General features: G+C 42.0%; 1 protein-coding gene across 1 annotated transcript in view; it reads left to right on the forward strand.

The window, feature by feature from the left end:
• PTPRG (protein tyrosine phosphatase receptor type G) overlaps positions 1 to 13581 on the forward strand; it is a gene marked incomplete at its 5' end in the record, with an annotated part of 303590 nt that overhangs the window by 208003 nt on the left and 82006 nt on the right. Inside the window, one exon of the mRNA XM_033517345.1 lies at positions 1921 to 2113. Within this exon, the coding sequence (XP_033373236.1) occupies positions 1921 to 2113 (193 nt within the window). The remainder of the gene's footprint in view (positions 1 to 1920; positions 2114 to 13581) is intronic.

The raw sequence follows: 13581 nt of genomic DNA on the forward strand, positions 1-13581 counted from the left end.
AGCTCTTGACTACAGATCTTAGAATATTATTTTTTTCTGGCAGCTGTAGATAAATTAATTTCTCATTTGTCATAGATAATATTTTTATAGTGAAAGTGAGGTTGAAATGGCTTATATATACTTCAAGACATAAAAAGTGGAAGGTTAAAAATCATGTTTGAATTGGCAGTTGTTAAAATGCAATTATACCTCCCCAAGGTATCATGGCAGAAGAAAATATTTTAAAAGTTCCCTCTCAAAGTTTAAAAATTCAATTAATGTCATAGATGTCTAATCCCAGAGACTTGACTTCAGAGAAGGAGTTACTACCCAAGTTCTTGTGCTTTTATAAAGTCACCTTAAGCCCTGTTAGCTGGCTTCATCAAAACTGCTTCCAGTGCATGAAGTGCCAAAGGTATGTAAATAAGCACAAGAGTTTTGATATGTGCTTCTGTAGAAGGGTGTAGCAGGATCATCTGTTGTGTTTTGGTTTTTTTAGGGCATAAGTGTAAGCCAGTCCTTTTAACCCTTTTTTAAGCCATCCTTCTATGCTTTTGAGGGGGCCCTGCTAATAATTAGGAAATGGTCTTTGAAATTCTTCAAGATGTTTCTTTGAAAGAATCAGAAACAGAACAGTGTTGAGAACCTGGGAATAAAGTATTCATATAAGATGCAGAAAAAAAAAAGTACAATTCAAATCCCAGCGTTCGCAGCTGGAAGCCTGGAAGCAGCACCTGAGCTCCTTGCCTGCAATGGGAACTGGTCACTGGTGGTCACCCCTCCCTGCTCATCCCCTGCTGTCCTTCTGCTGAAGAGGACTCAGATTCCTGGTTTGAAGGGAAATTCAATAATGGTAGTGGGTTCCTCATGAGTCAGTGGAGGATGCTTAACTGCTCTGTTACACACTTCTTTGATTTTCAGCTATATCAACTGAGGCTGCCATGATAATTCTTCCAGTTTTAAGGGTTGGGGTTCACATGCTTCTCAAGTGCTTTTAGAGCAGACACACTAAATGAAAAGTGTGTAAGTTTCAGTGACCTGTCATTAAGCTATGGATGTTCCTCAAGTCCCTTTTTGAAGTCCTGTGCCAGATTCTGTGCTCCCAGAATCCATACTATCAATATGTGTAACTGATGTGATGTCCAGCAATATCAGGACTGATTCCTTCTCTGCTCTGTCTTGCTCCATCCTGCCAGCAGCAACATAACTAATTCTAGTTTTTGTCCTAAATGATAGCAAGGTAACAGTAAATGCTGTACCTACCTTGATAGCCAGGAGAAAAACATCAGCTGAAAATATTTTCACCTTAGTTTGCTAGAATTTTTTTTTTCTAAGAAACACTAAGATACAAAGTAACAGAAAAGTTTTCCAATTACAGTTCTTTCTTACAGGTTAATACGTTTTCTTATAAATAGCTCAGATCTGAATCCAACAGAAGAAACTTATTCCCAGAGGAGTATATGCTAGCTGTGCCTAACAGTGCTGCATGAGCTGTCTGTGAAGCTTAGCCTGGCAGCTAAACTTCGTAAGGTATTCAGAGATAAGGAAGTATTGCCTTATCCAGGAGAAAGTTCTTGGTGTGGAATGGCCTGGAAGCACTTTCTGACGTGAAACAAAACGGTGCCAGCCGTGAGGAGGGTTTGGCAAGGCTGTGTCACACACAAGAGGGATCTTAAGGGCAAATGTTTCTTTGCCAGTGACAGATGTGCACAGGTTCTAGAAGGTTTTCTCACATGTTGGGCAGGATAAGCCCTGTGCTGAGATAAGGTGGTTGGCAATAATTTCAGTGGGCAGTCTGACTTCCCATGTGGTTTTATCAGTCCTGGCATCAACATTTTACTTCCTTCCATTTTGCTGTCTTATCAGCCACCCGGATTCCACCACATTGTTTTTTTTTTAATTAACGTCCCTTCTCTCCCCTGCCATGATGGCTGCGATCAGCTGGAGGCATTTTACTCCATCTTTACCACTGAGCAGCAAGACCATGTCAAGTCTGTGGAGTACCTGAGGAATAACTTCCGACCCCAGCAAAACCTGAACAACAGGAAGGTATCCAAGTCTGCTGTGAAGGATGCTTGGAACCAAGATATGACAGACATCTTGGAAAATCCACTTGGCACAGAAGCTTCCAAAGGTAGGTTATATTTTAGAGTTTTACACTCCACTAACGGGATTTTTCTCTGTCTGTTTTGTCACCAAATGGTGTCAAGAACAGCTGTGAGCCACCAAAGAAATAATGCGGGTTGGGCAGGCATTCCTTGTTGGTATGTGTCAGTAAATTAACTAATTCTGCTCATGCTGCAAATACTGTAGAACGTGCTGTGACAAGGTGCCATGATAATACAGACTTAGGATATGTGGGTCTCAAAGCCACAGAATATGAATCTCAAACTGGCAATGTCCCTGTTTCTGCCAGCTGGCTGTAGAGCTGGGGAGATGCCAGACTAAAAGGGAAAACCAAAGGGCCGAGGTCAGAGGTAAAAATTCAGCCCCTTTAGCACTGAGGCATTGGGTGTTTGGATGGAAATAGGGTATCCAGACGTGGTTATGGGTTTCATTTCTTCAGTAACAAGACTTCTGAAGAACTGTCGACCTTTTAATTCAACGTTTGTATCAGTCTGTTGGTAATGGTGACAGGAGGAAAATAATCTCTTCCTTTTAGGCAGGTGATTTTCTAATGTCTTGCTGAAGTGTTTCATGTGCCTTTTTGTAGAGCAGCTGGCGCTTGCTTCTGTCAGACACCAGATAATGAGCTGGAGGGAGGGGGGTGGAGGGAGGTTCCTGTTGCACTGGCACAGCCAGCCCTGGCTAGAAGAGCACATCAGAAATGCTGAGAGAAATGTGTTCTGGATAAAATAAGACTAGAAATAAATATCATTTACTACTTTTATTTGCCTTTATTTTATTGACTGATGTTATTTATAGGTAGAAGAAATCACATGTACTTTCCAGTCTTCAGTCTTCCAAAGTGCTTGCTGCTTAACCAGTAGAGGTAAAGAAGAGAGGGGCAGTCTGCCAGAAGGCAACAGCTAAGCAGATTTACAAGCTTTCCTTTTTTACCTGGCATTTTCACCTGGCCAAGCACAGAAAGTGCAGATTTTAGAGGATGTGAATCATGAAAACAGCTGCGTTCAGCAACCTCACCTTCCCAAGAGAGTGCTGGGAGAGTGTATTTCTCAGGGCTCATTATTCTCTGAGCATGCTTATTTATATATATAATATACACGTACACAAACCTCATGTACAAGGCAGCCTTGGGACAGAGAATTTACATCAGAAGTGAGAAGGAGATCTTGGGAATGAAGAAACCCTGCTACGCTCGGATGCTCTGGCCTGTAGTTTTCAATCAGTGTTGTAACAGCAACATGTGTCAGTAATTTCTTCAGTTATATCCTCTGTACATATTATTTACCCAGAACAGTGATGAAAGTTAATGAGTTACATTATGTTAAAAGTGACAAAACTGACTTGTTTTTATTTTGAGTGCAGCCAAGGTACCTCTGATATAACATTCAAGGAGATTTAACTGCTTTGGTCACACCGCCTGCATATTTCTCACCTCACTGGATTGTTTTTAAGACTATAAAAAATCTTGGGGTGATTTTCACCACCACAGTAAATAACTGAAACACACAATTTTGTCAGAGCATGACAAACACTAAGTCTATAGTTAATAGATTGTTTAGTTAATGGGCTGATCCTAAATTTGCAGCTGTCAAAACCAAAAGAGCACTTTGAATAACGAGAAAGATTCACCATGTCTTTGATCTTTAAAAATGAGCACGTGTGGCTTAGTTATCATGAGGTGAGCCAGTCTACAGGAGCAAGGGACCAGCACAACCATCAGTCCATGTTTATGGGGTTTGGTTCTTGGGGTCTGGTTTCCTAAGCAGGTTCTCTGTGGGTCCTCTGCCATCATGTTCAGGTAATGCTCTGTGTTTGTGCCTGCCTGGGAATTTGAATTTGTGGCAAGAGAGACCCTAAGGTGGGGGACATGCATTTCCCACGGTCTGACAACATTCAGCATGGCATCTGATGGCAGGGATGAGGCTGGAGTTGGTGATTTCTCCCTCCCCTCAGCTTTTGCTCTAGGAGGCTAATGGCTGGGCAGCCGGTCGTTTTGTACCAGCTCTGTTAGCTTGTCACTTTCTGGGTTGGGTGCACACCAGGGGACACTGAAAATGGGTGCATTTTTTTCATGAACTTAAGATAAATAGGTTGGCAGAGAGTTGCTAACACAAAATGATTGTAGTATATCCTCCAAAGGTTACAGGGATGAGATATAGCTGTTCCAGAAATACAACAACATGGATGTTTCTGGCCTCTTTTTTGACAAAGGTGAACAGTGATGATGTGCCTGGTCCACTGCACATTCTGAACTACTGACATATAAATAAAATGAGTTGAAGTCATAATACTTGAGTGAAAGCAAAACCTGTTGTTTATTCAGCTAGTAAATATAGTACCACTTTATGCAGTGTCATTCATGCAAAAGTAGTGAGGAACCGAGTGCATGGAGTGCTTTCCAGACAGACAGACTTGCATACAAGTACAGAAGAGTGTAAGGTTAGCATAACAAATTTATTTTATGCAGATTCTTCTGCATACCTCCTGGTTGCACCTCAATGCTTTCCACATTGCATTAGACAATGTGACCAATGGCTGTCACATGGTGACTCTTGTTGCCCTCCCTGTTCCTGATTTGTGTGTTGTAGAAAAAGGCATGGTCACGAAAATGTGTCTTTTACTTGCTGCAAGGTGATATGGTTTGTGATGGTCTTCAGCTCTGCAGGGTAAGTTTGGCTGTGTTTGTCAGTGCGAATTTTTGCAATTTGTTTCCTCTGTCACACTCTATTAAGTCTGTGGGCAGTATTGCTAATCTGGAAAACAGTGTAGCATTCATTATGTAAGCCTTTCTTATTTTGGAGGAAAATGTGCCCAGAACAATTTGCATAATGTTCAGAATAATTTTCAGAATTCCCTGGTGAATAGGGAGTTTCAGATCAACACAAAGCAGCGGTCCATTGGCAAATGTGCCATCCTGAACAGTTTGGGACCAAAGAGGAATGTCTTCTCTCTCAGCTATCAAAGCTATCTCAGATCTCAGAACTGTGACCAGTAGCGTGACCTGCAGAGACACTGGAGGAAAGCTTTGTCACTCTGTACCAGTCCTCTGTGTATTTCCTTAGCAAAGCCCCAAAAGTGGTGGCATTTGGTAAATAAAATGTCTTCTGGGAAAGGCTGTTTTAGGTCAGTGCATTTGGATCCAGTTTGTTAACCAGTATGAATGTTACCAGCCTTTTGCTTTGCAGTTACCCTCCTCTCCCTTCTCTTGTTTTAATTCGAAAGAGGCAATGAAGAGAGGGGCATTGTTTTCAATCTTCACAATACGAGATGGTGAAATATTTTAGCTCATTTGAAATAGGTCTAATTTTTCATTTACAAGTGAAAACTCCAGATTTTCTTTTGTGTTAGAGTTTAACAAGATGAGTTTCCCTTTATTCCATTATCTCATTGCTTCCTCCTATTGGCAAAAGCTGATTTAAAACAGATCTCTTGAGGACTGCTTGTATGCCTGGAATAAAAGCATATGCATAAGACCTTTGCTGAATCAGAGCTCATGAGCTGAGCTTAATTTTTAAGTTGATCCTGGAGCTATTTCAAAAAACCATACAGATGATGTTTAAAGATCTTATTTCCAAAATACACCATCCAGGTTAAATACTGTTCAGCTATGTAATTGTAGCAACTGGTGGGTTGATAATAAACCCTTGTACAGTGATACTTTTTAAGATGAAACTTTCAGACATCCAAACTATGCAGTGGCTCATACTGTTAAATCAGGCTGATATCATTTAGCAAGAGGGCTCACTCATGTTGCAATAGTAATTTATGTAAAGTTTTGAAAAATTAGAGGTTCTCTGTACAGCCATTCTAAGCCAAGAATGTATTTGTAAAGCATTCATCAAATACTGTAATTATCAGTGACTGTGGCAGTGTGACTTTTTGGACAAGACAATCTCTGTTAAAATTGCCTCCTTTCTTCTCTGGCCTGTCCTCTGTGGCTCAGGACTTTGTTGCTCTGTTACATCATATATTGTGCTCCTGCAGCTCCTGGACCACTTTCAAGCAGCTCTGGTAGAGGGATTGTTAATTATTTATTGCTTTAATAGTGTACATTGCTCTCCAGGGACAAACAGAATTCTTACATTAAAGTCCATCCAGTTCAAGAATCTGGGTCTGCAGGGAATCCTTACTACTTTCACATGATGTTGTCCCATCAAGCAGAGCTGTACTGACAAAACATTACCTGCTTTAGTAAAGGTGTAGGCATGGAAACTCAGGAGGAAAAGGTGTTTCATTTCCTCATTTCAGGAAGTACCCAATGTGCAACAATGCTTTCCCATTTTATTTTGCTCCTGATTACATCAAATGTTGTTTCTTTATGTTTTTTTTAACACTCAAAAAAACCCTTTAACCTTTCTATCTCATTAAATGTGCTGCATGCCTTACAACACTTAAACAAGCATCCCATGTGAGGGGCTCTTGACATCAGAGTTTTCTTTCACAGATGCCTGATTACTTTCCCAAAGGTGTCTGATTACTCTTTGCTGGAGTCTCAAATGATGCTGTTTCCCATCAGTGGGATTTCACCTCAGAGTACCATCTGTAATTACAAGCATAGACTAAGTTAAATAATGAGCAGTCATAAATTTGCTCCGGTATAACTTAGCTTTGGACTCAAAATTAACAGCTGGGACATTTCTCTAGTACTGTACAGGTGATCATTTTCCTTACTGTTTTTTGTTATGTGGTAGTAATTCACAGTTTGGAAGTCCTTTTAATTTAATGCCACTAAAACATGGATAGAAGATACTTGGATTTTCCTCTCTTCATGCCTTGTGCTGGAGGCATGGCTCAAGCCAGCAGTCTGCAGCCAAAGGTACTGCACTGCTCAAGCAGAGCAGTTTAGCTCTTATTCACCATTTCATGGCTCCTGATGTCAGAAATGTAAATACAGCCTTCTGTAAAGGTGTTGCCTTTCTGCACAGCATTGGAGTGCACCTCCCATGCAGCAGCAATCAAAGGTCCAGAGATTCATTGTACTGACATCAACACTTCGAGGCAGATAGTCTAGAGCATGGCAGCAGTGTTTCTGAATGAGAACAAGTTATTTGCCTCATTTATAGCCTCTGTTATTACTCCCAGTAATTTGCTTTCTAAATGCCCATGTTTTATGAATACTGTCTCAAAACAACTTTGCAGTCTCTTCATGCCCTCAGGTTCTCTCTGGGAGTCTAGGAATCTTAGGCAGAGAAGTCCTACTCTTGCAGAATGTCATTTTTATGCTTTAGTCAAACCTAAATTACTAAAAATACTCTGCAGTAACATGTAACATATCCAAAACAACAACAAAGTGAAGGTAAATTTAAAATGATTCATTATTGAAAATTTAACTCAGGATGGCTAAAGCAAAATTTAACTATTTCTTTTCTTTAAATACCTCAGCAGGAATGGAAATAAACAAGAACCTTTTAAAGTTAATTTACAGTGTGTTTTCCATTTGCATTGATTCTTTTTGTCCTTTGGAAGAATCTTGGAAGATTTCTTTATGGATTAACAATTCCTTCCTCATTTCCTTGGACAACTGGGCTTTTCCCATTCGCTTTTATTTAATTTTGCTATGGAAATTATCATTTCCCAAATCTATTCCCCTTTAATCAGGTCAGCACCCCACTAGGTGTGGTGCAAATGAATTCATGTCTCATTAGGACTTCTGTTGGTGTAGCAGCCTGGCTTGGAGCACAAGGTCACACTTGAGGGTGGTGACTGTTCATTGCCTTCTCTGCATCTTTACACAACAGTCCTGCCTGTCAGCCACTGCCTCAGTTCTCCAAGTGAAGGTACTCATCTGCAGCTGCAGGAGTCTCCTTTTGAGCCTCAAGTGGCTGCTGAATGCACATTTTAGGCAGAAATCAGTGGATTCTTGCATATTTCCTTCTGCATATTTCATCCCTTCCACCTCAGCCCTGTGTGGCTGTGCAGCACTGGCTGGGTCCTTGTGTGTGCAGTTGTCTTGGAGAGTGTCCTGCAAGAGCAGGAAAGGACAGGCTTCTGCCTTCCAGAGAGTTTCAGGTCAGGCAGAACACAAAACTTTTCATTTAAAAAACTGACCCATTTTGAGGGGAATCAGATGCAAAAAGATGTGGTACTTACACCTGACGTAGGCCTCGTGCTTCCCTTGTAGTGGCTGTGTTCTGCAGGGTTCTGTTTTACACCTGTTGTAACTTCTGTGGGGTTGTAATGTGAGGAGTACATGTGTCTGGGCCTGAATGTAGTAAACAACTTATCAATAGATGAATTAATAAGCACTAAGTCACTGTTTAGACTTCTTCAGAGATTATAAAGGGTCCAAACCAACAGAGCAGGAAGAATTCAGTGTGAAAGTGTAGGTATGGTTTGGGTTCACAGCTGCCACTAAAGCTGGAGGAGCTGAGTTTGAGGATTTATTCCATTTACACCTGGAGGGAATTCCTTTCTGCACTTCCTACCTGCTGGCCCAGTTGTTCAGCCCACAGAAGTACTAATTTTAGTTTGAACCATAAGTGCCTGCAGCTCATCCTTTGTGCTGGAAAAAGCCTCCAGAAACTATGAAAGAAAAGCTTTCATTAAAAAAATCTGATTTTGGGCATCCCCCAGGCATGTATTGGGAGGCTCTACAGCCCTATTGGTGCAGCCTTCCTGTGCTCCCCAGGCCAAACAGCCCTCACCAGAACATTGGAAAGGTCAGCTTGGCTAACATAGCAAATATGTGTCCTTCTGGCAGGAAATCCTTCTTCCTCCCCATTGATACCATTTGTGGCACTGAATGTGATCACACATGTGGCACAAACACACTGTGTAAATAAGGGCACAGGTGTACATTTGAAACACAAGTCACCCTCTGTGTGCACACATGGATGTGTGCAATACAAACACAAAACTTGCAGGGCAGGTCCTTGTTGGATATCAGTTTAGCCCAGCATGGCATCTGATGGTGCAAGGCTGATCTGCACTGCTGAGGACTCAGACCACAGCTGTAGAAACAAAAAGCTGGATTTGTGAAATATGTGAAATACTCAGGTGCAAACACACAGTCCATGCCCTTCAGTAAAACAGGATCTGTTGCTGTGATGCCATGAAAATATAGGTGCTACAAAGCCATACAGGTATTAATCCAAATGCTGGTTGTGTGTACACTTTGGGAAATGGGCCAGCAACAGAGGCACAAACCCCAGCTCATCCAGACACCCTCTGTCACAGGGATCCATGTGCCCATTAGCTCATGAGGGCTCGTAAAACAAGCGTGGGATCTGTCCCTCACACCTCAAGAAACAACCCTGTCTGTTTGAAGCATAGTGGAAGGTAAGAGCAGGGAAGATAAATAGTCTGTCTCCTAGCTACATTCTGCCTGTGGATTGAAGTAGATCAACACAAATATTTGTGTGTACAGCATGCTCCGGAGCCTGCCAGTGCCTGCTGGCAAAGTGCAGGCAAAGGTAAAGGAAAAATGTGTGCTACTCTTTAAAGCAATTACCCTTATGTATTAATAATGTCATTTATAAGCACTCTGAGAAGTCAACAATGTACACTAAAGCAAAGCCAAAAAACTGCAAACATTTAGTAAAAGAAGGGGGAAAATGTTATAAGTATGCCTCTTGGCCCTTTCTGATATATTAAAGCCTCTGTTGTCTCTGCATATGATCTTCATAGTTTATTTGTTATCCTTTGGGAGCACAGCCCTTGCTGAACTCTGGGATTGAATCTGAGAGCCCAAAGCATGCTCTTGTTTATTATGGATCTGAGTCTCTTCCTGAGCACCTCCACTGAGTCACACCAGTTCAATGTAGCTGAATCTGCCCCTGTATCACTTCCCTTACCATGGCAATGGAAGCAAGTTTGAGTTCTCTCATTGCAGCATAACCCATATTTTTGCATTTCAGGGTTTATTTGGAATTTTGAGGATCTAATAATGAGAAGGAATGTGTGTGTGTGTGTGTAGGTATGGATGTAGTTGAAAGTATTCTTCCATTTTCTGTTGGTGGCATTGCTTTTCTCTTGTCTGCACTTGGGTTCTTGGGGGTGACAGGGCTGAATGGACTTGGTGCAGTGTTTTGGCAATAGCACAGGCACTGATCACAGCTTTCAGGTGCTCTGAAATCACCTGGGATGCCTGTGTCTGAGTTGGGTGTCATTACAGCAGCAAGTGGTGCGTCTGTCCTGCAGGACTGGCCCTTCCAGCTCCTTCCCAGGTCTGGGGCAGAGGAGAAAGGGAACACCCTCTCTCCCCCAAGAACTTGTTGGTTTCTTCAACCCTATGGTGAAGAACGACATGAAACCCCCATACAGACCTCTTAGTTTCTCTTCTACTGAGCATGGGTTAAGAAATGCCCCATCTACCTTCCTTTGTGCTCCTGCTCTGAAAGGAGAGACACTGTTCCCTGCCACTCATCCTACTGAATGAATCATTCTGTATATCCAGACTAGTGAGGCCTCTCTCACCTTACAGCCAGGAGCTGCCTCCCAGAGCAAGACAAGACCAGACCCTTGTTCCCTGCCCTTTAGTTACCACTGAGCAGCCCTGAGGCAGTAACATGCTATGGGCACATCCTGATGCTGATGTTTCCCCCTTCCATGTATGAATTGCCTTAGAAGATCTCTGCCCATGTCACCACAAGGGATTCAGGATCTCACTGTCACGTTGCTTTTCTGTGCTGAAAATTGTCGGGGCTTCAGCACACAACGTGTATCCCGCAGCACCAAGGAGAGGAACAGCAGTTTTGCATTGCTGAGACATTCAGCAGGAGGTAGAGAGTGGGATTTTTCAAAGGAGGGCATAGCACAGCTAGAAATAACTGCCTTTAAAGTGGTGACATTTTTATGCATGGACAAGCTAACTTAGAACATTTTTAGAGGATTTTACAAATCCCGCTGAGCCCAGTGCAACTAGATTCATCATATGAAGACCTGTTTTACAGGGAGAAAGTATACAAGCCATAGCTGAATATACAGTTCTTGCTCTCTCACAAAGTTTCCCTAAATAGGTCTTTTCATAACCACAGGTAGCATATACAGAAAGCGTGATGAAACCCAGAAAGTTTGGCTGGTGTTGCATTTTTGTCTTGAAAGAGAAATACAGGCTGCTTTTAAGGAATAATATTAATAAAAAAATGCTGCAATATTCTCTTACGTGCTATTTCTGCATTCATGGGTGTGTCTTAGTGTCAGCAATTAATTTTTGCAAAGCAACAAGCCCCTTTTTTTGTCTTTCAGCTCACTGAAATGGAGCTGCCAGGAGCTTTTGGATTAAGCTTTATCAGGCTTTCAGTTAGGAAAGCCTCGTGGAGGTTACGTAGCCAAATACAACATACAAATCAAATTATGGGAGAGATGAATGCAGAGTTGTTAAATTAATTTTGTTTGTTCCAGCCCACTGGAATGTTTTTAACATGAAGAAAATAATTCTCTGCTGTATGGCTGGCCTGCCCAGTGCTTATGACTGCATCAGCGTGCTGCATTCGTCTGCCAGTGGCAAACAGGTTTTGTCCAGGCTTGAGTGAGCCCTGGAAGATGAGGCTGGCCAAGATGTTGGATTCCCCCTGCCTTCCCCAGCAGGCTGATCTGCGGAGAAAAGGCTGGATCAAGCTGCTAGGCAGCCCCACACATGGCCAGCAGCTGGGAGAGCAACTGAGGCAGCCTGAGTTAGGTCAGAGGGGCTTCCTCCAGAGGCACCTGCACAACGCTCCTGCCTCTGCTGGACTTTTCCAGAAGGCAGGAGCTAGCTTGTTTGCCAGGTTCTCCCAGTTCAGGTCATCTCTAACAGGGAGGTGAGGGTGTTTTTTCCCCTCCAAGAGGTCCAGGGTATGTCTGTGCCTGCAGTGGGGCATGACCATGGTACTGCAAAGGCTCTTTCCTGTTCAGTGCCTCTGAGATGTGGCCTGGTTGCCCCAGCTGGGGGTTTCTTCTCTCCACAAGTCTTGCCCAGGACACAGTGGCTTTGGTGTCCTGCCAGACTTGTGCAGGTATCTGCTCAGGATTGCACACATCACAGAAAGACATCCTGAAAGCCCCAACAATATTTTAATATCCCTTAAGATCTGAATTTTAAACAAAGCATTAATATTTTTTTTCTAAATTTAGCTGAGATGCTATTTTAGTGTGGAATAATGCTGGTTGTTGGTTTGGGGTCTTTTCTTTTTTCCTCAAGAAATCATGAATTCACTGGCTGGGGTGTTTTTTTGTTTTTGATTTTTTGTTTCTTTCTTATTAAGCCTGGTTTTGTTTAAAAAAAAAAAAAAAAAAGAAAAGTAAAAGCCTGTGTTTCTCTTTAGTGTGTCCTGATTAAACTTCCCCTTCTCTGTCCCAACCTCTTCCTGTATTTCTGTCTCTTCTTCAGCTGCACATTTTGCAAAATCAGTAGAGGTCCTTTAGCCTGTGATTCTTTTAATCTTCTTTGAAAAATCCAAGGCACAGAGAGTATTGAAAGAAAAATTAGATCTCTGGGAAATGCCAGTTGTTTTATAGATGGTCAAATCACTGTACTTTTTTTCTTTGCCTTTCAGACATCCACTATGTTATTATGTATCACTTTAATTAAATCATCAAATTGAATTATTGGATCAAATGTTTCTTTATTCCATTGTGTCCTAAGCAGGTTTAATTAAATTAATAAAACCATATGTTTCATTTTATAAAAAAAAATTAAAATTCTCTTTTGCCCATTCATAAGCTGTTTAAAAAAAATGTGGTTGAACAGAAAAGGGTTGGTTAATACTAAATTACGTCAGGTTTTTCAGATACTGCTCTTTGCCTTGGAGTTCAATTTACTATTGAACCAAGTCATACTAAGTCATGAAAATTTTGTAATATTTACTGATGAATCACAGTATTGCAAATTCAGCCTCATTTTAGGTGGCAGTGAATGAGGCTTGTTCTCAGTGAAGTCATTGGAGTCACTCAGGTGATTAAAAGTGCTCATGACCTTCTTGGCTCAGGGTGCAGTCAGGGAGGGTGCTCTGACTCTGAGCCTGTGAGTCTCCTGTTGGGAAGTGCCCAGTTCTCTGGCTGGCATGAGCTGCTCCAGATGGCACCCAGGCTGGCTACAGAGAGCACAGAATGGGGGCCATGGCAGCCCCCTCTCCCTGGGGTAGCTTGGGGTCCTTGTGTGAAAATCAGCTGCCCAGACATCATTCAGAGGGCTGGTGCAATTAAGGTAGATTTCTCAGGAAGGTTACCTGCTTGAATTATTTCTAAAACAATTTGATGCATGATTACTTTAAATATATAAATCTCTGTATGTCCTCCTGGAGGACAAAGACTGGGTAAGAGTTTTAGATCTGGGTAGTGCTTCACCCTGGGCTCCTATCTCTGATGGGATTTGATTAGGTGGAGCGATAAAGGCTGGCCTGGCATTTTGAAGTGTAATTCTGTGATGACAAAGGGCGTCAAAGAGGGCAGTTATGATTTATTGGTGCAGTTATCAATAAACAGTGATGTCAGGGAGAATTGATCTGACCATCTCAGCGGAAAGAGGTGAGCATGGAGAGGCATACCAAGGATCAG

Source organism: Parus major, chromosome 12 (assembly GCF_001522545.3).
Source record: "Parus major isolate Abel chromosome 12, Parus_major1.1, whole genome shotgun sequence".
NCBI classification, from domain to species: Eukaryota; Metazoa; Chordata; class Aves; order Passeriformes; family Paridae; genus Parus; species Parus major.